Consider the following 26,465-nt stretch of genomic DNA (forward strand, 5'->3'; position numbering starts at 1 on the left):
GCTCATGTGCGATGCTAATGACGTAGCGGTTGGGGCTGTTTTGGGGCAACGCATAAACAAGATATTTCTTCCGGTCTAATATGCTAGTAAGATCATGAATGGTTCCCAAGTACACTATACTGTTATGGAGAAAGATCTCCTTGCCATTGTGTTTACAATTCAGAAGTTCCGCCCGTACTTGATGGGTGCAAAGGTTATTGTCCACATGGATCATGCAGCACTTTACTATCTTATGAGCAAGAAATATTCCGAAGCTCGATTGATGAGATGGGTGCTTTGGTTTCAAGAGTTTGATATTGACATCCAAGATCGAAGAGGGAGTGAAAATCAAGTGGCAGACCAGCTGTCTCATTTGGAGGAGGAGGGGAGGCTGCATGATGGCCTTAAAATCAATGACTCCTTCCCCGATGAGAAACTCTTGGCTATTTCAATGAAGGAGGTGCCATGGTTCGCAGATCTAGCAAATTTCCTTATGTGTGGAATCATCCTGGATGAGTTTTCTTCAAACCAAAGGAAGAAGCTCAAACGGGATTGTCAAGCTTATTATTGTGATGAGCCATACCTTTTCCGGATTTGTATGGATGGGGTAATTAGAAGATGTGTACCAGAAGAAGAGCAAAGTGACATTCTTGGGGCTTTTCATTCTTCGCCATATAGTGGTCACCATGGTAGAGCAAGAACAGCGGCCAAAGTGCTAAGTTGTGATTTCTATTGGCCCACTCTTTACAGGGATACAAGTGATGTGGTGAAAAGATGTGATGAATGTCAACAGGCCGGTAGAATTTCGAAGAAGAATTAAATGCCTCTCACTACTATTTTGGAGATTGATATCTTTGATGTGTAGGGTATTGACTTCATGGATCCTTTGTGAGTTCTTGTGGAAACACCCACATCTTAGTCGCAGTTGATTATGTTTCTAAATAGGTTGAGGCCGTTGCTCTACCCAACAATGAGGCGAGAAGTGTGGTGGCATTCTTGAAGAAAAATATTTTCATAAGGTTTAGTACTCCGAGGGCTATCATAAGCGATGGGGGTCGCATTTTTGCAACAAGTCTTGCGACACCTTACTTAGCAAGTATGGTGTTACTCATAAAGTCACGACTCCTTATCATCCACAAGCTAGCACCCAAGTGGAAGTCTCCAACTGGGAGATGAAGAGTATTTTATCCAAAGAAATGAATGCTAACCGGACGGATTGGTCAAAGAAGCTTGATGATTCATTATGGGCTTACCGGACGGCTTACAAAATACCTATCGGAATGTCGCCATATCGATTGGTGTTCGGAAAAGCTTGTCATCTTCCGGTGGAACTTGAGCACAAAGATATGTGGGCTCTAAAGAAGTTGATTCTTGATTGGGATATAGCCACTAACTTGAGGGTTGTACATTTGAATGAATTGGATAAGTTTTGGTACCATGCTTATGCAAGTTCATCCTTGTACAAAGAAAAGATGAAATATCTTCATGAAAAATACATTTAGAACAAACAGTTCAAGGTGGGTGATCTTGTATTGTTGTTCAACTCATGGTTGAGGACGTTTCCCGTTAAGCTAAAGTCTAAATGGAGTGGTCCCTTTGAAATTGTGGGTGTGACGTATTTTGGTGCATTGGACTTGAAGAACAAAAACAATGAGGTGTTCTGAGTCAATGGTCACCGGGTGAAGCACTATTTGGGAAAAGTTGTTGATGGCCATGTTGTGGCGGTGATTCATTTCAAATAATGGTAATCTGCGTCGTGCCACAACGTTAAATTAGACACTTCTTGGGAGGCCACCCATGTGTTTTTCTCTTTTCTTTATTTTTTTTATAATTAGAAGTCATTTTTGTGCTAACTTGATTTGAAGTGTGCTGCAGGAATGAGTGTGCCTTATAGGAATGGTGGACAGAAATCTGGCTAAGTTGTGGAAAATTGTGCAGACTGCACATTTCCAGTTGTTGCAGCAAAAGTGCTCTGTGGCCGCACAATAATCTTGCGGACCGCAGAACTGGAATGTGAAAAATGCCAACTCTCTGAAGTTGGTCCGACAGAAAAAAGGTCAATATGCGGCCGCAACAACAACTCTGAGGTCTGCAATAGGGATCTGTGGTCGCACACATAATTCTGGGGACCGCAAAATAAAAGGGCAGCTAAGCCCCCAGGTAACAGAGTGCAGACCGCAATTGGAATTCTGAGGCCGCACTCACTTCCCTTTCCCTAGGCAGAAATCGATAGGTATAAATAGAAGGGCTAGGGCCATTGTTCCCCTTGTCTCTCTCTGAGCACACAACTGATACTATTTTAAAATTTCTTGTTAAATCATTTGCCCACATTTCTAGCAACTGTTGATCACTCATTTATTCACACTCATCTAGTACTTGCTAATTGGGAACTGGTAAGTGTATTTTCATACTTTGATGTTGTTACCATGTCAAATTTGTGCAAAACAATTTCACACCCTAGTTAAAAATACTACATGTCGTAATCGTTTGACATCTGCGGCCACAGAAATTGCGTGGTTCGTAGAAGTTAAATCTATGGAACCTTTAGTCAAGCATGATTTTGCGGCAGCAAGGAAAATTATCCGAACTGCAGACTTTCCATTGCGATCGTAAAATAGACATTATACTGGGTGATTTTTGTGATTTAATGTGTAGCCGCAAGATAAAGTGTGCAGTCTGCAGAAAATAAGTTGCGCCCGCAAAACAGCCAATTTTCTGTTATTAGAGAGTTGGCATATTTGTGGGATCTGAGTTGCGGCCGCAATAAAAAATGTGCAGACCGCAATCCTCAACTGTGATCGCAAGAGAAAATTTTGCGGTCCACAAGGCCCAATTTGCGGCAGTAATGAAAAATATGCGGACCGTAGTTTCAACTGTGTTTCCTCACTGTGTCTTCTGATATGTCCTTACATATGTCATTGAATGTTTGAACTTGAACTGCAACTAACAATCACCTTTGCTTGGTATAGAAAATGGTGTGATCTAGAAGAAGAGGCGACACTTCTAAAGGAAGGGGTGACCCTTCTTGGGGACGAGGGAAGAGACCCTTACCTAGTACCCAACAACATGAAATCAGAAAGAAAATAGCAACAGGCAGAGGGACAGGTGCAGACCTTTCCGAGACCTGTTCTTATTCCCCATATAGGGAAGCATCAGAGGGAAACTCAGCCTCTGTATATGAGTAGTCGTCTGTCCAGTCAAGGCAGCCAGAGAGGTATCATCTCAGGGACGAGTCATCCATATCGCATAGCACTTTGGAAGGCTCGAAAAGTGCTAGTCAGGCTTTTGAGCCTTCCACTACACCTGTCCCTGAGGCAACAGAGACATCAGTTCAGGACATCCACGATGATGGCAGAGGGGGGTATGCTACTATTACCAGCATCGAGAGGTCAAAGAAGAAATAGATATGGGAGACCATTTGGTCAGTTTGGCCGCCTTCACCAGCTTCTGTGAGTGGTGGCCAGTGAGGTCGCTCACTCTTGAGCGGCAGTTTTAGTTGAAAGATATTGAGAGGTATAACCTGATAGTGTTGAGACAGTTTAGAGAACGCAAAGGGTAGATGTGGTTTACCCAGAAAGTGGTGGATGCTAAGGAGTACCTTGTCCGGTAATTCGACGCCAATGCGGTGCATATCAAGAAAGGGACAAAGGTGACGAAAGTGAGAAACCTCAAGGTGCGATTTAATCAACACACATTGAACACCTACTTGGAATTTGATGATGTCAAGACCATACAGTACTTAAAGAAGTGTGCACTTGGGGATGCAGCTTGTCCGTGGCTAGCAGAGATTCTAGCAGCTCCTAGGCCACCACCACCATGGATACAACATGGGTTTCTATTCACATGAGCACTCTGAGTTTTGAGGCAAAGGGGTGGCAAACCTTCGTATGCAGAAGACTAGACCCGTGCCAGAATGAGACATATCTTCCGATCCCTCGGTTAGTTCTAGTTGCTACCATCATGGCCGTATACCCAATAAATATTGGTGTTGTGATGTCGGCAAACATCTCTGTGGTTGCTCGGCAAGATGACACGTCCTACCGGTATCCCAACACCATTATAGAGTATCACGGATGCGAGGGTAGAGCCAAGGAACTTTGATACAAAGGTGCGGCAGAAGAAGCCTTTCTCATGGTACTCACTGATGGATGCACAGAACCCTAAGAAAAAGGGTCAGCTGTCTACATTACAGGCCAGTCTGATGAGCCATCGGTGGTAGTTGCAGAGGCCGTTGATATTCCATCCACTTCGGCCGAGCCTTCAGCTAGTGCCGCAGCTATGCCTCCACCACCATCCTCAGTTCCTACAACAGTTCCTGTCATAGGTTCCACCTCGGCTTTGAAGTCGGTGCCCATGCCTACTGCTCCACTTTCTGCGCTGCGAGTCTCCCATATATTGGCGAGCCTTAATAACTAGATGTAGACAACCACTACAAAGTTGTCTGACCTATCCAGTACTGTTGTAACACAGTCTTCTATTCCGGAACCTCAGATGCCCCCATCAGTTGAAGAGACATTGAAGAAGCTCCTGGAGAACCAGAACACAATCATGGCTACTTTGGTACAGCACGAGTCAGTGATCGAAGAGCTGGGCAAAGAAGTAAAGAAGATAAGAAAGTCCCAGGCCTCCAATAAGTCAGTGGACAAGATCCGGATACAGGTTACCAAGCTTGTTGCAGCCGGAGATATTCCATTTGACATGCTGATTGACACTCACCATCCAGGTCTAGATCCTACAGCACCAACAGCACCGGTGGCCCCAGTTGGCCAGTTTTAGGAGCCAGAATCTGCTGCCGACACTATCGAGGCAGTGCGCCAGATGTTCACCAACCCAGTCACTCCCAGAGTTGAGGATGATGAGATCCGCTTGGAAGAGACTGATGGTGGTACATTGTTGGGGACACAAAGATGTCCAAGGAGCCATAGGGAAAATGCTTCCCTTACCCTTCCTTTACTCTTATTTTGTTAAACATTGGGGACAATGCTTATTTTTATTTAGGGGGTGGAGTTTATTTGATCTTATTTATTGATTCTGAGATATTTGGTTTGTAATAACTTGATATTATTCTCTTCTTCTTCTCTCATTATGTATATATCTTCTCCTTCTCCCTTGTTATGTATATTTGTTATGCTTTCTATAGTTTTTGCTTCGTAGCTTCTTTATGTTTGTTTTTCCTATTAGTAGTATTTAATTTAGTAGCTTCTTTTTGAGTTAGTAACTTCTTTGTTTGTTTTAGTAGATTCTTTTTATGTTTTAGTAGATAATAAGCCTTTGGTTTTCTTAATTCCACGGTTCTTTCCAAAGGTAGTTATTGTGTCAACCAGGTGTAACGACCCGACCAGTCATTTTTCTTGCTAGAACCCTGTTCCCCTAAATAAGGCTTCACGTACTTGCTCTTACTGATTTATGACTTGCAGGGATGGTTGGTTCGGGATTTGGAAGAGTTTGGGTTGAAATCGGAACACTTAGTTCCTTAAGGTGGACTTAAAAGGTCAAGTTTGACTTCGGTCAACATTTCGAGTAAATGACCTCGGAATCGGGATTTGAGGTTCCAATAGGTTCGTATGATGATTTCGGACTTGGGCGTATGTTCGGATTGGGTTTTGGATGACCAGGGAGTATTTTTGGCGCCTAATAGTGAAAGTTTGTTCTTGTAGAACTTTGAAGTTCTTTAAATTTGGTTTAGAGCGGGTTTTGGTGATATCGAGGTCCAAACTATCATTTAAGACTTGCACGCAAAATTTGGTGTCATTCCGAGTAGTATAAGTACGTTTCGGCGCATTGGAAAAAAATTGAAGAACTTGAAGTTCTTAAGTTTGATTCAATTGGTTTTAGGGTGTGATTCTTAGTTTTAATGTCGTTTCGGGTGTTTCGAGAGTTCGAGTGAGTCCGCTTTATGATTCGAAACTTGTTGGTATGTTCGGGCGAGGCCCCGGGGGCCCCGAGTGTCAATCGGACGAGGCTCGGACCAAGGTGGGAGCTTAGAGCAACAGCTGAAGGTCCCAGATCTGTCATAATCGCACATGCACTTAGTCAGCAGCAAGTGCGAGACACGAGCCGCAGAAGCAAGAAATGGAGGGCAGCTCAGAATCCGCAAATGCGGAAGATTGGGCACACCTGCATGAGCGCAGGTGCGAGAGGCATAGTCGCAGGTGCGCCTAGGCTCGCAGGAGCAGCCCTTCTTGTCCGCAGATGCGGAGCCTGACTAGATGAGGGAAAAGCGCACCTGCGAGGCATTTTCCGTAGGTGCGGCCCAAAGTACCGCAGGTGCGAAAGTCGCTGGATAGTGAGGGCATTTAACACGGACTTAGACCATTTTTATCACATTTTCTCTCACTCTTGGGCTATTTGAGAGCTTTGAAGGAGGGGATTTCGACCTAGCTTTGTGAGGTAAGTAATTTCTACTTAATGAGAGTTAAATACATAGTTTATGGGTAGATTAGAACATGTAAATTAGAGAAAAATCATGGGTTTAGGTGAAAACCTAGGTTTTTGATAAAAATGAGATCTAACCACGAAATCTGTTATGGAATTCAGTAAAAATCATATATTCATGTTCCTAAGGTTATGGGTAACAACCTTCTTTAAAAATTTCTGGAATCCGAGCATGTGGGCCTGGGGGTGAATTTTAGGAATCTTGCAATTTAGGTTGGGTAATCACTTAAATGGTGGAATTAGGAACTATTGAGCATAGATTGATTAGTTTATGTAATGTTTGACTAGCTTCGATCGTTTGGCATCAAATTTGGATGTTTGAGCGCGTTCTCGAATTGGGAAGTAGGCTTTGAGACGAGGTAAGTCTCATTTCTAACCTTGTAAGAGGGAATTAACCCCATGGGTGAATTAAATAAATATTTGTACCTAATTGTGGGGGCTATGTATGTACAAGGTGACGAGAGTCCATATGTAGCTACTATTATGCTATTGTCCGGGTAGTTTAGGATCTGTATCATGCTATACTTGGAATGTTTGTGCCCTTACTTGTTAATATAATCACTTAGTCATGATAGAAATTGATAAAAGAACTTTATAAGGTTAAATTCACTTACTTGAAGGTTTGTATGAAATACTTGACTGTAAATGAGAAACTTGTTTTTTCTTGAAAATAATTGTTATTTGTGGATCGGGCCGAGTGCCTCGGTAGTAAATAGATACATCTATGGTTCGCGTTGTTCGACCCTCTGGCAGTGCACAGTTTAAATATTTTATAGGATCGGGCCTTACGACCACGGCATAATTGCGCATGCTAATTATTTGGAAATTCTCCACGATTTATTCTGCTTAAATGCCTTGAAATGAAAGTTGCTAAATAGTATTACTGAAATTTATGTTATAATTATGAAAGAAGGACTTGTCTCTTCCTGTTGTTGAACTGAAAGTATCATTCATGATATCCATGCTTAGCATAGTACTTTAATTATATTATTATTGGGTACTTATCATTCATGCTTATCCATGCTTATCCATGCTTATCCATGTTTATCCATGCTTAGCATAGTACTTATCATTCATGATATCCATGCTTAGCAAAGAAGGACCCCTCGTTACTACTTCTTCGAGGTTAGGCGGGATACTTACTGGGTACATATTGTTTATGTACTCATACTACACTTCTGTACTTAATTGTACAGGATCTAAGGCTAATGCATCTAGTTACCCGCCCGACGCGCATACCTGATCTTGGACCGAGACTTCACGGTGAGCTGCCCTTTCTGAGTCGTTCAGCAGCATGCCGGAGTTTCTCTTTTGTTTTTATCTATCTATTATGTTTCAGACAATAGGATAGTCATCTTTTGTATATTTTACTAGTTGCCCACACATTTGTGATACCAGATCTTGGCACGTATTAGCAGACATTGATTTTTGGGTTGTAATTCAATAGTTATAACTGCTTTTAAATGTTTTCGTTTGTTTGCCTTAAAAATCCTTTATTTATCAAACGTTTTAAATGTAAGTATAGCTAAATGTTGGAATTTCTTAATAAACAAAAAAAAAAAGGGAAATCACTAAGTTGTTCATTGTTGGCTTGTCCAGCAACGGTGATGGTCGCCATCACAGCCTGACATGGAGTTGGGTCGTGACACCGGGTGACTTGTCCCAACGATGGATGGCGTGACAACCTTCTTAAGGTAATGAGTCTGTTTTGGGTTTAAGTAATAATAGTAGTAGTAATGAATAAAAAGACCTATTTAAGTCAATGCTCGAAGAGTCAAATATGTTTCACTTGGTACCAACACACTTAACTACGTGCTTATGGTTATAAACAAGGTTTTTGAAAGAAATAGCTCTAGTTAGCGACTTTGTGACTCTTGTGTTAACTTAGGCAATCATCGAGTGAATTAAGCGAACCATAATGATTTCCAATCTTCAATATGGTCGTTGTGGGCCCTCGACTCTATCCTCTTTAACAATCCAGTTGCGTGAGGGGTGAGATGCTTGTTTGCTAGTCCAAGTACCCGTGCAAAAAATCTAGAACTTGCCCCGAATGTGTTTCAAGGCGAAATCTTAAGTTTTAACTTAGCATGAGAAGTGATTGTAGGCTTTCCGTGGCCCGTTTGAATTTTTCATTGCCTACCAATATTGTTATCCCTAGTCAACCCATTTGAGCCTCGAGCCTTTCTCATTTGATAACCATATTACAAGCCTTTACCCGTTTTGTCATGACCCTCTCTTGGCACCCGAGCTTTTCTTAACACTCTTGTGAAACAATTAGCTAAAAATGTAAGTTTGGGGGAGAGATGAAGAACTTGAAAGAGGTATCAAGGTACAAAAAGAGAAAAAGAAATGATCAGAAGGAAAGGCAAGAAAAGAAAAGAACAAAAAGAAAAATGCAAAAAAATAAATAAGTGAAAGAGTTGAAGGGATTCAAAGAGAGGTAATGATCCATAACATGGAGAAATAAAAGAGGGAGAAAATGAATGTCATGATCAAGAAAGAGTGATGTTAAGTCTCTTTAGTTCTCCAAGGAAAAGAAAGTGCCTCAAAGAATTGGCAAAGTGTGAGCCGAGAATAACAAAATGGAGTGCTTAAGGAAAGGTGAACCCACTCAACCATAGTGTATCCAACCCTAATCTAAAATCCTTCATTACATCCTGAAAGAAGCCCTACTTAATTTCAAGCCGAGTGAGCTTACATTAGTGGCGATCTACATGATGGGCAAGCCTATGGTACTTGAAGCCGTACTTGCGGCATTCTCTTGAGAGAGATGAGTGAACCTTTCATAAATCTTAGGATTGAGTGCTAAAATTCTTAAGTGAGCTATGCAAATGGAGAGTAGAAGATGAGGAGTTTGGGATCCACAATGACCTACATGAGAGAGCAAGCTTCCTCGATGAATTAAGTGTCACATTAAAACTATATATGCATGAATGTTTAACTTGCCGCCTTGTTGATAATACATAAGTAGTGTGGATAATTGTTGGTCCCAACTGATGTGTGAATGGCTCATCTTTAACTGGCTAAAATGACCCTTAACTTGTGGAGGTGGGAACTATTTTGTTTGCTTGAGAACAAGCAAAGACTTAAGTTTGGGGGAGTTAGTAAGTGGGGATTTTGACTACTTATTACCGCCTTTTAGCTTTTGTTTTAGTCTAAAATCATTGAATTGTGTTCCCAAAACTAATGAAATGTGCAAAATTGCAGGAATGCTGGATGTTGGACTCTCGAGATGAAATCTGGCTAAAAACAAAGTAGTCTAAATACAAGGCAATAAAAGGCACAGAAGCTTACAATGTGCAGTCCGCAGAATTCCATCTGCGGCCGCAATCAAAGAAGGAAAACTCAGCAAACTTTTATGAAAATTATGGATCGCACATGAATTGTGCGGCCGCAAAAGCTAGGCTAGAATCTAAGATCAGAGAGATGACAAAAAGTCAAGTCCAGAGTTTCCTCAAATTGCGGTCCGCACAAGATTTGTGTGGCTGCAGAAGATTATATTGCGGCCACAATCATACTATTGTGGACCGCAAAAGAGTGCCTTGCGGCCGCAATGCTAAATCTGTGGATCGCAGAAAAATTACCTCGTGGCCGCAGTTCAGAATTGTGTGGCCGCAGAATCCCAGCCCCTGCCAGATGAAGAATTCTGCGGACCGCACATGGAATTTTGCGGCCGCAGAACCTCCCGAAGGGAATTTTTATCCTAAATTTCCATACTTGTATAAATAGACGAGTTTCACAAAATTAGGTTAAGTTTTGGCATTAGCAAGTTCTGTATCCATTTTTCTTTGCCTCTTTTGGAAGTTTACTATATTTTGGTGTATTTTACAATAGATTTTATTATTTTAAGCTTACATTATGAGTTTAATTAGTAATTCTTCTTCTTTTTCTTCAAATCCAAGCATGAGTAGCTAGATTTTTACTAGGGTTGTGACCCAACCGTAGTGTGTAAACCTTATGGGTGTTTATTATTTAGCCTAGTTCATGTTTTAATTTGTGAAATTAATGGTTGCAAATATTAGTTCATGCCTATTTGACTTAGTCTCTTCTTGAGAAAGAGAGACTTAGTCTAGGAAAACTTGGCTAACAAGGAATTGGGTCAATCGAGAAATTGATTAACCCAATTAAAGGGTTTAACCTAGAGTTAGTAATTACCCGACTTGAGCTTTTATCAACTGTTTTGTGTAATACCCATTTGGTCTTGAGAAAGCCAAATTTGGCAAAACCACTCTCTGACCGAGAGGTATTGAGTGGGTAATTGAGAGTTGATAGCTATAATATACCCCGATCAACAAAATAAGCATTAAGGTCTTTATCCCATTAGGCAAACACCTAGGTGATGGTCACAGCCCTAGGTTTTTTACCAGTTTGAAAAATATCAAAAACAACTATCCTAGTCTTATTTCTTTATTCTGCAAACTTTAGTATAAAATTAGAAACAGAAACAAAACCTTTTTTTTGTGGAAGTGCAAATTAAGATAATTAAGTGTCACACATTAGAATATATACCCCTAACTCCCATCTAGCTCCCTATGGATTTGACCTCGACTCTTCGTTGGGTTACTATAATTGCACACGACCGTTTCATACCTTTTTAGAGGTGTGCATTTGGACGCGATCAAGTTTCTGCTCCCATCAAAATTTTACTAACGTAATAAATAGGATATTGCGTACCTTCGTCCTCATAGACTAAAACAACACTTAGCGCAACCTCTGAGACTGGTACGTAGATCAGTAGTTGTTCGCCTTCCTCCGATTTTGACAGTAACAAAGGACTTGACAAATATCTTTTCAAATACCTCAAAGCTTGTTGACATTCCGGGGTTCATTCAAAGTTGTTATTCTTTTTGAGAAGCGAGAAGAAATGATGGCATTTCTCTGAAGATCAGGAAATGAATCTGTTCAAAGCGGACAATCTCCCTTTTACCCTTTGAACCTCTTTTACGATTGATAACTGGTCCGGGATGTCTTCGATGGCTTTGATTTTATCGGGGTTAATCTCGATCCCCCTTTATGACACCAGGACTCCCAGTAGCTTACCGGAGCTGACCCCGAACACACACTACTCGGGGTTAAGCTTTATTTAATACTTCCTTAGAATATCAAAAGTTTCTTGTAAGTGTTTAAGATGATCACCTGTGCTCAAGGACTTAACAAGCATATCATCTATGTAAACTTCCATAGTTTTCCCTATTTTCTTCTCAAACATTTTGTTTACGGGCTGTTGATAAGTGGCTCTAACAATTTTTAGCCTGACGGGCATCACATTGTAACAATATATGCTGAAGTTTGTGATAAACAAAGTTTTTTTTCTGATCCTCCGGGTTCATTTGATTGTACCCGATATAAGCATCAAGGAAACTCATTAACTCATGCCCAGCCGTTGCATCAACCATTTAATCAATGTTTCGTAATGGGAATGAGTCTTTTGGGCACGCCTTATTTAAGTCCTTATAGTCTACGCACATGTAAAATTTATTACTCTTCTTTGGAACTACTACTACGTTAGCTAGCCAGTCATGATACTTTACCTCTCGGATTGAACCGATATCAAGAAAGTGAGTTACCTCTTCTTTGACAAATTTGTTTCTGACCTCAGCAATAGGACCTTTTTTCTGTCTTACCGGAGGGATGCTGGGGTCCAAGCCTAGCTTGTGTACGACCACTCCTGGCGAGATACCTGTCATATCCACATACGACCACGCAAAACGATCAATATTAAATTTAAAAAATTTAATAAATTCAGACGTGAGTTCGGGGTGCAGTCCTGTCCCTAAGTGGAACTTCCTCTCCAAGAACTTTTCAAATAATGTGACTTGTTCAAGTTCATCCGTTGTGGATTTTGTAGCATCCGTCTCTTCTGGTACTTAGAAATATTTTGGTACCTGATAGGATTCCGACAACTCCTCCCCCTGGTTGATTTCGCTCGGCTCGGGAGAAGGCACAAGTTCCTGTAATTGCTATGATGCATGGTCCTTCACTTTGCTACTGGAAAGTGATATTGCATTCATCTCCCTTGTTACCGGTTGGTCACCTCTTATTTGTTTAACTCCCTCGGGAGTTGGGAATTTAAGCAATTGATGATATGTTGATGGCATAGCCTTCATCTCGTGCAACCATGGTCATCCCAGGATGATATTGTAACCCATATCGCCATCCACCATCTCAAAAAGGGTCATCTTTATCACCCCTTCGGCATTCGTGGGCAGCAGGATCTCTCCTCGGGTTGTCACACTTGCTAGGTTGAACCCGGCGAGGAGTTTTGTGGCCGGAATGATGCTTCTGATGATCTTAGCTTGCTCCAACACCCTCCATTGTATGATGTTGGCCAAACTTTCTAGGTCCACCAGAACACATTTAATTTTAAAATCTAAGACATTTAAGGAAATTACCAACGCATCGTTGTGCGATAACAACAATCCATCTGCGTATTCCTTCGTGAAAGTAATGTCGTCTTCAGTGACTTTTCGGAGTCTCTTGCTATGGGTCACTGACACCTTCGACTTTTTTGCTGCCGAGAATGTAACCCCGTTAATCTTGTTCCCCCCGAAAATCATATTGATCGTCAGGCGCGTGGGATCTTCTCTTGCTTTTGAAGGTTTTATTTTATCACGATTGCGATTGTAGTTGTTTTTATCCCAGTTACTTAAAAATTCTCAAAGATGATCATTTTGCAGCAATGTCACCACCTCTTCGCGCAGATGCCGGCAGTCTCCATTCCGGTGACCATTTGTCCCGTGGTATTCGCACCACAAATTAGGATCCCTTTGGCTGGGATCGGATCTCATTGGCTTCGGGAACCATGCTTCTTTAATGTTCCTCATAGCCGACATCAGCTCCACTACGCTGATGTTGAAGTTGTATTCCAAAAGCCTGGGGTAGGAAGAATCTCGAGAATGTGACGTTTCTTTGTCCTGCAATGACCTATTATTACGGCTGTGATTCCTATCGGTAACAAATCTATCCGCCCATTTGGCCGACCCCTTGAAGTCTGTCGATCTGTGTCTAAATCATCTTTCGATTTCTCTTTATTCTTCTCCTTGTCCCGACCCTTGGCCGATGCCGAGAAACCGAGTTGATCATCCTCAATCCTTATCTTTGACTCGTACCGATTGTGAACATCCGCCCAAGTTGTTTCCTGGAACTCGAGCAAACTTTATTTCAATTTTCGGGAAGCATCGGAACTTCTCGGATTCAAACCATTGGTGAATGCTTCAGCTGTCCATTCGTTCGGTACAGCCGGTAGCAACATCCTTTCCTTCTGGAATATGGTCATAAACTCCCGCAGCAACTCAGATTCTCCTTGTGCATTCCTGAATATGTCAGCTTTTCAGGCTTGTACCTTTATGGCTCCGGCATGGTCCTTGATGAAGGAATCCGCGAGAATCTTGAAGGAATCTATGGAATGCTCGGGCAAGAGTGAATACCACGTTAGGGCTCCCTTCGTAAGAGTTTTCCTAATTTCTTCAGTAAAACTGACTCAATCTCGTGGGGAGCTAAGTCGTTCCCCTCCACCGACGTTGTATAGGTGGTGATATGCTCTTGAGGATCATAAGTCCCATCATTTTTTGGCACGTCTGGTATTTTAAACCACTTTGGGATCAATTCTGGTATCGCGCTCGGTTTGAACGGCAGCTGGGTATACTTCTTTGAATCAGTCCTTTCAGCACCGGTGGTGCGCTTGGAATTTGATCCATTCGGGCGTTTATTTCCCTCATAAATCGCATGAGTTCGGTTTCAAAGGGAAATTTTCATTGTTGTTATCGGGACCGCTACCGTTCCCCCCGGTCCCATCGAAACCGACCTCGACCCTCGGGTGTTATTGTCGACCCTCTGCGTTGTTTGATTTGCGGGAGCACCGGGAGGAACTGAACCTCGTCCATTCGCGTTGTTGGAAGCACCCGACAACTCCTGCTTCAGCTTCCTCATGACCTTATCCTCCCATGTGAGATGGCCTATAATGGCCTCTTGTTGCTCCTTCAAGATCCTTACTGTTTCGACGACGTGCTCGTCTTCAGCATCATCTGGAGTTGCCTCTCGAACATGTCGTGGATATTGCCTGCCGTGAACCGGCGTGGCCTTGTTCCCCTCGTTGCGGGTATCATTGATAGAATCTTCGTGCTGAGGCTAATTTCCTTGGGCCTCAACATTGTGTGTGTTGTTGACACCATTATCTGCTATTTTTAATGATTTTTGCTAAGAACAAAGAATCAAACAGTTTAGTAATATATGCATGGATCAATTCAATTACATGACTGTCTATGCTCCACGGTAGGCGCCAAACTGTTTACCCGAAACAGTACAGTTGAATTTATACGTGATTTATAGACAAGTGAATTAATTTGATCCAAAAATAATAGATGAATTAGAAAAAAAAATGTAAGACTTAGCCTTGAAATTGAAATGAAACGACAAATATCTTAGTTCCGGGCGCAGAGCTAACAGAGGCAGTAAGAACAACATAAATAAATAAGAAAGTAACATATTATTGAGCTTTTGATAGAATATAGTGTATGCTTGTCAGAAAATTGGGATAATATATAATTACCCCTTTGGGGTTGTTCCACTTTGCCAGTTACACCCTCAAACTTTACGGGAATCCTATGACCCCCTTATCTTTGTTCGAAGTGGTATAAGTACCCCCTTTGGGCCTACGTGGCATCTAAATTATTTTTCACGAATATTTTGCGCGTGGAATGGAAAAACAACGCCCAACTCTATTTATTTATCATTCATTTTTTTTATTAATATTGTTTTACCCAACAAAATACCCAACAGAAGCCAACAGAAGCCAATGCACGCCTAGCACTAAGAAGCCATTGTTAACTGAAAAAGAAAATCCAACGCTAAAGACTAATAAATTAGTAATAACCCAATGAAAAAAGATACCAAGTGGGGATATATAAAACTGAGAAAGGTATGTCAGTTTTGAAAAAAAGATTTCTAGTTTTTCCGATGGCTATCTCGTCAGAGTTTTTCACCTTCGCCGTTTCTATTACAAAATTCTTCCCTTCCATTCTAAAAATCATCTTTAATGCCTTGTTTTTCTTCTTTTCTTTTCCTTTTTCTTCTTTCTTTTTCTTAATTTTCTTTTCGTAATTTTTCACCGGAAAAAAAATGGTCGATGAGTTCGGCGTATTTTAAATAATGAGAGAATGTTTAAAAAGGAAGAAGAAATGAGTAGGGAGGTGGAATGGAACTAAGAATACAAAAAGAAGAAATATTTAGTTGGGGGTGGGACGATAAAGGAGACTTGAAGAGGGGGGAGATAAAGAAAAGGAAATACAATAAATAATTAATAAAAAAGATATTATGTAGTATAAAAACACGTGTCAAAATATGATTGGTGTGTGTCATATATAATTTTAGCTGGTGTTAGCCATGAAAGGTGGTATTTATTATATTTCAAACCCCGGAAATAGAGCTTCCGGAAGCAGTAAGAACAATATAAATAAGCAAGAAAGTAAAATGTTCTTGAGCTTTTGATAAAGTATAATGTATGCTTCTCAGAGAATTCGTCCCATCACAATGATGGTAGAGCTCACTATTTATAGTTACAGCTAGGGAACAAGGTCCTAGGATCAAGCCCCTCTTAAATAATAATTATGAGGGCCATTGAAGAATATGTAACGGTGGGCAGTGAATGTCATATTCTCTGTAACGGATCATGCACTTAATGCTGTAGAATATACTTCATTGAATGCTACCGGATGACAGACATTTATTTTGACTTTATGAGTAGTATTCTCTCCGATGACAAGCGAGATCACTGCCTTCAGATCCGACTATCTTCTATCCCCGACTCCACGTGTCGCTTTCTCATACATATTTTACCTCATACAATAATATACGTTTAATTCATATAATATATGTATAACAAACCATATATAATCAATAAATAATTTATATATACCGATTAAAAGCTCTCATTCCGTACAACTTTTGGACAGGGACAGCCTCACTTTCTAGGTTAGTACTGCTAATCCAAGTCCAGTAGAAGAAATATATCCAAAGGAGGACCTAGTTACTAGCTAGACATATAAGCACGCGTGGTCCACGCGCTTCCGTGGGGAAACCGGGTTAAAGAAGCTTCCATTCATTTTTCTTGCAAAAGGCAGTTGGAGATGCTATTAACTCTCATAAATAGGGACAGCAATGGCAACCTCGTATTTGCGAGAAGTATTAAATACGTTTATCTTTTAAGTTTGAATTTGAATTTTGATCATTAAAATCATAACTATTAGTGTGTTTATGTTTTCTATTTCACAACCCACCGTTTGGACATAAGAATTGTAAAATTTCAAAATAGGGGAAAAACATTTTCAAGTGAAAATGATATTTGAAATTTAGAGTTGTGTTTGGACATGAATAAAATTTTGGGTTGTTTTTGAAGTTTTGTGAGTGAGTTGAGTGAAAATTTTGAAAAACAGCTTTTTGGAGTTTTTCAAATTTTTGAAAATTTTCAAAATGTATCTTCAAGTGAAAATTGGAAATTTTATGAACAAACGTTGATTTAAAAAAAAAAAGTAATTTTTTTTTTGAAAAAAAAGAATTATGTCCAAACGGGCTCTTAATTGGACCAGAAGGTCACGGATTCAAGCCGTAGAAATTTTCTCTTGCAGAAATGTAAGGTAAAGCTGTGTAGAATAGACCCTTGTGGTCCGACCCTTTCCTAAACCTCGCACGTAATGGGAGCTTAGTGCACCGAGCTGTCCTTTATAATAATAATAATAATAATAATAATTATTATTATTATTATTATTATTATTAATATTAATATTAATATGCCATATTATTATTATTATTATTTCACAAGGCAATCAATTATTTGAAATCTGAATGATTAAGATTTATTATACAAAAACTTACTCCGTAAGGTAAGTTAGTCAAAACTTGTTTAGAATAGATTTGATTTTTCAATAGTAAACTAAAAGCGGTATCTACTCAATTTTTCTCAAGTGGAATTATTATTCGACTTGTTAATTAGCGGAGTTCAAAGGCATGCATGCGCAAAATTAGAAGATGGAACATATAAGATTTATATTTTAATTCATATAGAAGTTGAGTAATATTCTATGCTTTATGCAGAATCTAATATATCATGTAATAGGACGAGATGTTACACATGGAAAGACATAAAATGTATAATTTGATTTGGAGAAGATTCTTAACTTTTGTGTATATATATTAATAGAGGTAGCAAAAAAAATAGCATAGTTTATTACTGTCAACAAATTATAGAACTTAAGAAAAAAAACAAATAAAATTGTTGCTCCTTTAAGGAACCAAATGCCAATAATCCCTACGAATCCTTGGACCTGGAAATGTGGCACGTGGTCAACACGTTGGAGATGGGTATTAACTGTCAAAACCGTGTGTTGGTACAAGTCAGTGTAGTATCAGTAATCAGTTACACATTAGTGGCTTTCATTTGTTTGAAAGGTCATTTTTCTAACTTATCCCTTCAACAACATATTTGCATTTGGAGTCGGTCTTCAGTAGATAAACCTCCTACAACTCAAAAGTCAAAAGGCAACTCATTCTAATTTAGCTTCCACGATTCTTCTCGAATAATTTGCTAGAAAACAAAAATGTAACGCCTATAAATTACACACTTTTTATTTTTCGAATTCAAACTTCTTAGTTTTGACGGTCTAATTGAACATAGAATCTTTAAATTGTTTGAAATAAAATTTTAATATTTGAAAAAAGGTAAAACATATTATAATTTAATAATAATTAATAATTTAAAATATTTAAAAGACATATAAAAAAATTACAATTAAAGAACAACTTGTTTGACTCTCGAAATCGGAACATTATCACATAAATTGGGACAGAAAAAGCATTTATTAAGATGCTTGTCCCTTTTCATCTATTACTATGCAGTCTTCGATAAATTTTCATTTGTATGGTAGTATTACTTATTTTTGTAATTGATAAACAATTTTAAAATGAAAATTTGCTAAACAAGTATTCTTTTTTTATTTATTTATTAATTTTAAAGAAAAAAAAGAATCACATAAATAAACGTACAAGGAGAAAAAGTAAGTAGCCTAATCAAAATGAATCACAGAAATTGAGGAATATTCTAGCAAGTGGATTCAGTAAGATATTATTTTCAGTCTTAGAAGTATTAGCCTTCGGAAATGCTTACGTAGCCTAATTAGCAAGAAGATTAGTTGTATTCAGTATCCATATATGCTTGCTGATCTTTGACTTGAAAGCTACCGGTAAATTGGTGGTTCCCCAAAGATTCACTAGTAAATTAAATTGGTGGTACAAAATGAATTAAATATACTTATTTTATTTGTTTCAAATGACAAAGATTGGTCAGTGGTGGTAGCAAAAATAGTGTCAGTACTCTAGATAAGATGAGTATATTCCAAAAAAGGAAGGAAGGAAGAAAGAGATCAGAAAGTAGAAAGACTAACAAGTTGCCGCATCCACACGAGTTATACACACTTTAGACTATCTAGAATTCCAGTTGTCTCATAAAACAGTTGCCAGCTGCTAATTAATTAGACAAATTTTAATACCCATTTCAAAATACCAGCCTGTCTCCTTATCACCCTTCAAATCCGTGTGTTATTTTGCGCCATCAAACCTTTTTGGCTTCAATGCTCTTCACTTATCATAATCTTACTTCCACCTCTATATATAGAGTAGCCACTTTTCACATTGACCAGAAAGCAAAAATCCTCAAACTGAAACTACATCCAAATACACTTTTCAATATATCACTGATCAAGAATAATGGATATCTTTCGTAGCTTTTACTCGGACCCACTTGCTGATTCTTCATCACTTTCTGATAGTAGCAGCTCCTGTAATAGAGCTAACCTTTCTGATGAAGAAGTTATGTTAGCTTCAAATAACCCCAAGAAGCGGGCAGGGAGGAAGAAGTTTCGAGAAACTCGACACCCAGTATACAGGGGAGTGAGAAAGAGGAATTCAGGCAAGTGGGTTTCTGAAGTCAGAGAACCAAACAAGAAATCAAGAATATGGCTTGGCACTTTCCCTTCTGCAGAAATGGCGGCTAGAGCGCATGACGTGGCGGCTATTGCATTAAGGGGCCGTTCTGCTTGCTTGAACTTCGCAGACTCTGCTTGGAAGTTGCCTATTCCTGCCTCAACCGACGCCAAGGATATTCAGAAAGCGGCGGCTGAGGCCGCGGAGGCATTCCGGTCATCGGAGGCCGAAAAAATGCCGGAATACACAGGAGAAGATTCAAAGGAAGTGAACACTACTCCTGAAAATATGTTTTATATGGATGAGGAGACGCTATTCTGCATGCCGGGATTACTAGCAAATATGGCTGAAGGATTAATGTTACCTCCACCTCAGTGTTCACAAATTGGAGATCATTTGGAAGCTGATGTTGACATGCCTTTGTGGAGTTATTCTATTTAAATATAGCTCTGGTTATCACTTAGTACTTCTTTCGGTGATATTCCCTATAAGTACAGTTACTTAAATCAAGATTTTGGTTAGTTTCGTACTCAATATTTGGATGGTACGGATGTATAAAGGCTTTGTGATTTAGTATGATATATATAGTAGTACTCCTATGTTCTAGTAGTAGCTCGGGCTAAATGCAAAATATTGGCCTAGGCAGAAAAAACATTAGCTTTGTGAATTTCAAGCCATCGTATTTGAATGAAATAAGTGCGCGCAAGTTAACTTAGCAGCTATATCATCTGTCTTAGAATGCTCAATATACTTTGACTTACTCGAGTCCATTGGATTGGCTTAACGTAACTTTTCAGTAGAAATAACTTTTAAGTTCCAAAAAAATAAGTTGGGATTGTCCAACTTATTGCTTTTGGCTTGTTTTAATCAGTTTTAAACTAATTTTAAATAATTTTTAATTTTGTCAATCAGTACTGAAAAAATCTAAAAAGAGCTTAAAACTGATTTAACCAGCTTAAAAGTCAATCTAAACGCATATTACAATTAGTTAACTTTGACTAATATTCTAGAATGTAATATTTTTTTTCCCATATCAACAAATTACAACTTCTAGTTATTTTTTGGCAGTTTTTAAATATTTGAATTTTAATTTATTAACCCAAAATTGGCGAATATTATGCAACGTGTTCAAGTTAATTTGTTGCTCACATTTTAGTTATAGAAAATCGAGTTGACGATTTTAATGTGCATGTTGACTAAGCGCCCAGATAACTCTTATGGAAATTAAGCCGTCTGAAGGACTAACATAACAATAAAATAACCTTTGTTTGAAGTTCATGTAGGCCTACACAAGTAACAACTACCACATAGTTGGATCTATGTTGGCCAAACTTCAAAGATTTGATTTGTTAATACCATCCACTAATATTATATAGCTCAATGGAACGGAGACACCACTTTAACAAATGAAAGCCACAAAACAGAGAGATTGATTTGGTATAGAAAAAATTAATATTAAATTTTATAATTGCGTCTAAATTCTTGAAATTTAGAAAAATAAATAGTAGTAAATCCTCAAGTTTCAAAAGTAACGAAAGGGATAGGAGTACAAGATTTAGCTATCAAATCTTCATCTCAAATTTGTATTGGAAAAAAAATATAACAGGATGAAGACTCTTTGACAAACACGTGGCAAGCACAGAAACCAGCACTTATTCTAGTGCTCTATATTGTTGTTTGCTATCGTTTTGCTTGGATATGAGAATAAGAATTACTCCCTTGCTCTCACTTTGTACTCATTCTTTTTAACAATTTTGTCATTACTATTACGTTATTTCTGTCAATTACCCACACAATTTTTATATTATCAGAGGATTAGTCTAGTTTAGTTTAACATGCTGAATGTGACTTAAATCTCATTAATTTAACGACTAGGCCTACTCTACTAGAAAATGGCTGAATTCCGACCGTTAAAACGTCGTAAATCGATCGAAAATCACGGATTTTCGACTACTTTCCGACCAAATGTGGTCGGTCGGAAAATAGTTGGTCAAAAACCAATTTTCGACTGAATCCATCGGTGATTTCCGACCAACGTAGTCGGAACGTTCAAAAGGTCAGACGACCAAATTATTTTTAAATTTCCGACCAAAGTGGTCGGAATTTTACCGACCGAATCAGTAGTAATAAAAATAAATATTTACCGACCGATTTGGTCGGAAATTAATAATTAAAAAATAAAATTTCTTATTAAAAAATAATTATTTTTTTATCATTTCCGACCGAATCGGTCGGACATCTAGGTGTTTTTTGAAAAGAACTGGGCAACTGTCCGACTGTTTCTGTCGGAAATCAGTCGGAATTTTTTGTAAAACTGAGCAGAATTTTGCTCAATTTTGAGCTACATAACCTCTCAAACAATTACAATACAATAACGTCAACAACCAATCAACAAATATCAACAAATATAAAATCTAAACCAACAAACCCAACTATTAACACAATCTAAACCAACAAATCCATTAAACCTAACAATTTTGGGCCAAAAAAATCCAAATAGTAGCCCACATTCAAGTTTTAAAACAAAACATAAACTTGTTTCTCACAATCAAGTTTACCAATCAATCAATACCATACACCTAAACTACTATAAATTAGATTTAGTTTGTTCATCCTCATCATAAGATAGATCATGCCCATATTTTCTCATGAATTTCTGCATCTTAACAAATATTCCGAATTGTGAGTCCAATTGTTGCTTCAAATCATGAATTTCTTTTCTCATATCTTTCATCTGTTCTTGATTTTGCGAAGAAGAAGAATCGGCTAAGAGTAGGTTTGGATGACCTGTAGATCGGCGTACTCCAAGTCCGTAGACTCTGCCTTTGTTTACTTTATCTGCGGCCTCTGTCCACAATGTAACTATATCATCAGGTGTTGATTGGGTTGAAGGAGGCTGAGTTTGTTTCCATTCTTCCACCCTTTTATGATAATCTTCTTGAAATGAAAATATAACTATTATGTAAACAAACTAATATTAATAAACCGTAAATAATTATGAAGTTAGTATTTTATATATGTGTCCGACGTAGACGTCTCTACCCAGTATTCTCTTATACTGTGTCCTTTTTTCCTTATGCGTCTCCTCGAAGACTTCTGCATGACACATATCTCGCCTTTTTCCTTTTTCTTCATAACAAAAAGTATGAGTTAGACATTACAATCGTAAAATTCTATATGTAAATCTAAGAAAAAAATTATAAGTAATTACCAATCTTAGTTTATGGGCCGCAAAACTAATCGAACCTTCTAGGTGCAACGAGACACCTTTACTGGAGGCGCGGTTTTCCTTTGTTGGTCCACTCTTCTTCTTCTTCCATTCATCGGTATTCCATTTCGTAAGAAGTTTCTTCCAAATATCTTCTCTTAACCACTCTGGTATTTTACCAGCACTCCGAGTAGCGAACAAAGTATCTTTAATCCGCTTAGCAGCCTTCTTCTCGAAAATAGCATTTATTTTATTTTGATGATGAGGATGCCATGTACACTTTGTCTGCAATATAAAAAAGTAACATTAGATGAAAACGATAATTATTAAATAAATTTAATTATTTTTACCCTAAATTGATTCTACATTTGCTCTCTGATGTTGTACGGTATCTGTCTTCAAGAATTCTACGGGTCATGATAAAATAGCTTCATAGAATCCACAACCAAATATGTAGACTAAAAGGATGGTAAAAACCTGCATTAAAATTAACATATATAATTAATAATCATCTTAAAGTTTTAAAAGTTTTAATTATCAATAAATATTTCTTAATTTTAACATATCTAAAAGTACATTCAAACTTTTAAAAATAGTATAAGAATTACTTACTCATCCTCATAGGGGACGATTATCAACCGATTATAACAATCATATTATATATCCCCTCCAAGATTCTGCCTGCGTCTACTAGAAAGTGTAGAAGTACCACTAGATATAACTAGGCGAGAGCCCAGAGTGAAAGATGATGGAGCAACAAAAGACGAACCATCATGCTTACTACCATGAAAGCTCGGGGATGCATCAGCTGGTGAGCCACCATGCTGACTACCATAAAAGCTCGGGAATGTAGTAGCTGGCAAGCCACTATACTGACTACCATGAAAGCTCGGGGGTGCAGCAGTTAGTAGGCCACTATGCTGACTACCATGAAAGCTCGGAGGTGCAACAACTGGTGAGCCACTATGTTGACTACCATGAAAGCTCGGGGGTGCAGCAGCTGGTGAGCCACCATACTAACTACCATGAAAGCCCAGTGAAGAAGATGGTATAGAAGGTATGGATATAATGTTAAAAACAGTGTTACTTTGACTTCCTTTGGCAAGCATAGAATAATACTGAACTGAATTATTAGATGGAGGGGTGATAGTGAACAAAGTAGATGGAAATGAAGTCGATTGAGGAGGATGGGGAAGAGGAGGACTCATATTTGGCATAGTTGAGATAGTTGGAAAAGATTATTTTTTCTTCTTAGATTTCTGTTTCTCTTTTGCATTCAGATACCATATATATATATATATATATATATATATATATATATATATATATATATATATATATATATATATATATATATATATATATATATATATATATATAATCATAATAAAATACAAAACAAAAAATACAACATGTTATAGTAAATATAAAATAATTATTCTACAAATTAAATGACTAAAAAAATAAATAAAACCTAACAAGTCATAAAAATATAAAATAATTTTGCAACATAATAGAATTAAAGGAATAACATAAAATTCCCAACATGTCATAAAAAACATACAACAATTCTTTAAATATATTAAATGATTTAAGGAAGAACAACATAAAAAAAAAAATAACAATTCAATCCTCATCGCTATCTTCATAGTAATCATCTAAGTCTTCTTGGGATATAGAACTATCCGATTTAATACTTAGCAATCTAACCGCAACAGACAACTTGGAATACACTGAGCCTTCATACAATGGACGACTAGCTTCCTCTAACTGTTCATAGAAACGCTTAGCCTCATCATCTGGTTCAGATTGATCCCAAAGAAATATCCCAAAAGCATCCCTCATCATTTTATTATATCGAAAATTTTTAACATTATGCTCCGCTATGGGGCTACCCTCACCACCAAAAAAATTCTGAAAGTTAACATCATCTAAACTAGCACGATTCTCCCCGTAAATAGTCCATATATAATAATTTTCTACAAACCCTTTCTTGTAGAGATGAACTTTAACTTCGTCTGTTTTCAATAACTTAACACACTTATATTTCACACAAGGGCATCTAATCCTTCCTCCAATAAGAAAATCATCAAGTGTTTGAGCCTTAGCAATAAATTCAGCAACCCCTTCAATAAATTCATCCCTTAACCCCACACGATTAGGATGATTCCTGTTATACATCCATCTACGATGCACAAAATTCATCTACATAAATAGAAATCTAGAAATGAGATATTTAAAACAATTTGATTTATTTAAACTGATTACAAAGTTATACTCTTTCAAAGGTTCCTTTTATATATATCATTGTCTAAAGAAGCTTCGGGTACATTTGAGATTTAAATTTGATGTATTTGAATTGGAAATTTATGACAATCTATTTAATTTACTAGATTCAAAATTTATTATTTATAATTATTAAAAGTGAACTTCTTAGCATATATAGATATAAGCTACAATTATTGAATTTGAATGAATAGAACTCATAAGTTATATACTACATCCCCGACTAATTTTGGTTTAAGATAATAAAAGCTCAATAAATTAAATAGTTCATAGTAAATTCTGAATCAATAGTTTTAAAAGTGTGACAAAATCTAATGGTAAAATTCATAAAATTAAATCCTCAAATATAATAATGACAAAATTGAAACATAGTTAGACACTGCCTATGAGAAGTGTATAGGATTTTCATAATCGTCAAATCCTAGAAATTGTCTTTCAATCTTCTCACTTCCACCCCCAAACACTGAATCCATGTATAAATATATTTATTGGACTTGTCTTTCATATTCTCATAAAACATTCTATATCTCATATATAAATACACTTATTAGACAATATTTTTTAAATTAATATTTTAAAGAGAAATATACAATTAAATTTTACATAATGCCAATTCAACCATACCTAAATCAAATAAACCTACAAAAACTAAAAACCTAATTCAACTAGTTAGGATGTTCATATATGGAAAATCTAATAAGCCTACAACAACTAAAATTACTACAAATTTAACAATGAAAATAAGATATATGTCAACGAAGTACTTACCTCGCCGGAAAAAATGCTGGAGAAGAGAGGTGGTGGAGCTGCCGTTGAGGTTCACTCAAAATTTGAAAGAAAAAATCATTATGTAAAAAAAATGCTAGACGGAGGGAGGAGAGAGAGAGAGAGAGAGAGAGAGAGAGAGAGAGAGAGAGAGAGAGAGAGAGAGAGAGAGAGAGAGAGAGAGAGCGAAAATACATTACCTAGAAGGAGGATGGTGAAGAAGGACGAAAGGGAGAGAGGAGGAGGATGAGAGAAGAAGGAGGAAGAAAGAAAAATGAGAGTTTTGTTTTCTGGGAACGGGGGTTGGGTAGGGTTTAAAAAAAGATTTCCGACTGATTCGATCGGAAATATAATTAAATTTTTTTTAAAAACTACCGACCGATTTGGTCGGAAATTTTTGACAATTTTTTTCAGTTGGAAATTTACGATTTTCTAGTAGTGCCTATTAATCAAATTTTAGGTTGATCAAAATCAGCATTGATTATTTTATTTCATTAAAAGAATTTGCATATTGATAATTCACATACAAATGATATATAATTAGTCACAATTTTCCTTAATTTTCCTTAATTAAAAGTATTTAAAAATGTATGAAAATTGTAACAAAAGAAAGAACTTCTCCTAAAAGGTTATGATCAAGGACAGATCTAGGATTTAAATTTAATGGGTTCAAACTTGCACTAAACTAGTTAAATGTTAATACTATGGGTTCATACTTAGCATTTGTTAAAATTTTAATAGATTTTAACGTAAATATCTATAATTCGTACCGAAAGTTATAGGTTCAATTGAACCCATAGATCTTAGGCTATATCCGTTT

At 37.6% G+C, this 26,465-nt stretch overlaps 1 protein-coding gene across 1 annotated transcript; it reads left to right on the top strand.

The window, feature by feature from the left end:
- The first annotated feature begins 18,991 nt into the window (after positions 1 to 18,991).
- LOC107775685 (dehydration-responsive element-binding protein 1B-like) lies at positions 18,992 to 20,108 on the top strand. Its single transcript, XM_016595438.2, has one exon. It carries the CDS (start codon positions 19,171 to 19,173, stop codon positions 19,825 to 19,827), a length of 657 nt encoding a protein of 218 aa, XP_016450924.1. The 5' UTR covers positions 18,992 to 19,170; the 3' UTR covers positions 19,828 to 20,108.
- The last annotated feature ends 6,357 nt before the right edge of the window (positions 20,109 to 26,465 follow it).

Source organism: Nicotiana tabacum, chromosome 4 (assembly GCF_000715075.1).
Source record: "Nicotiana tabacum cultivar K326 chromosome 4, ASM71507v2, whole genome shotgun sequence".
NCBI classification, from domain to species: Eukaryota; Viridiplantae; Streptophyta; class Magnoliopsida; order Solanales; family Solanaceae; genus Nicotiana; species Nicotiana tabacum.

Coding starts and splice junctions, on each gene's coding strand:
- LOC107775685 (XM_016595438.2), top strand. CDS start 19,171: ATGGATATCTTTCGTAGCTTTTACTCGGACCCACTTGCTGATTCTTCA.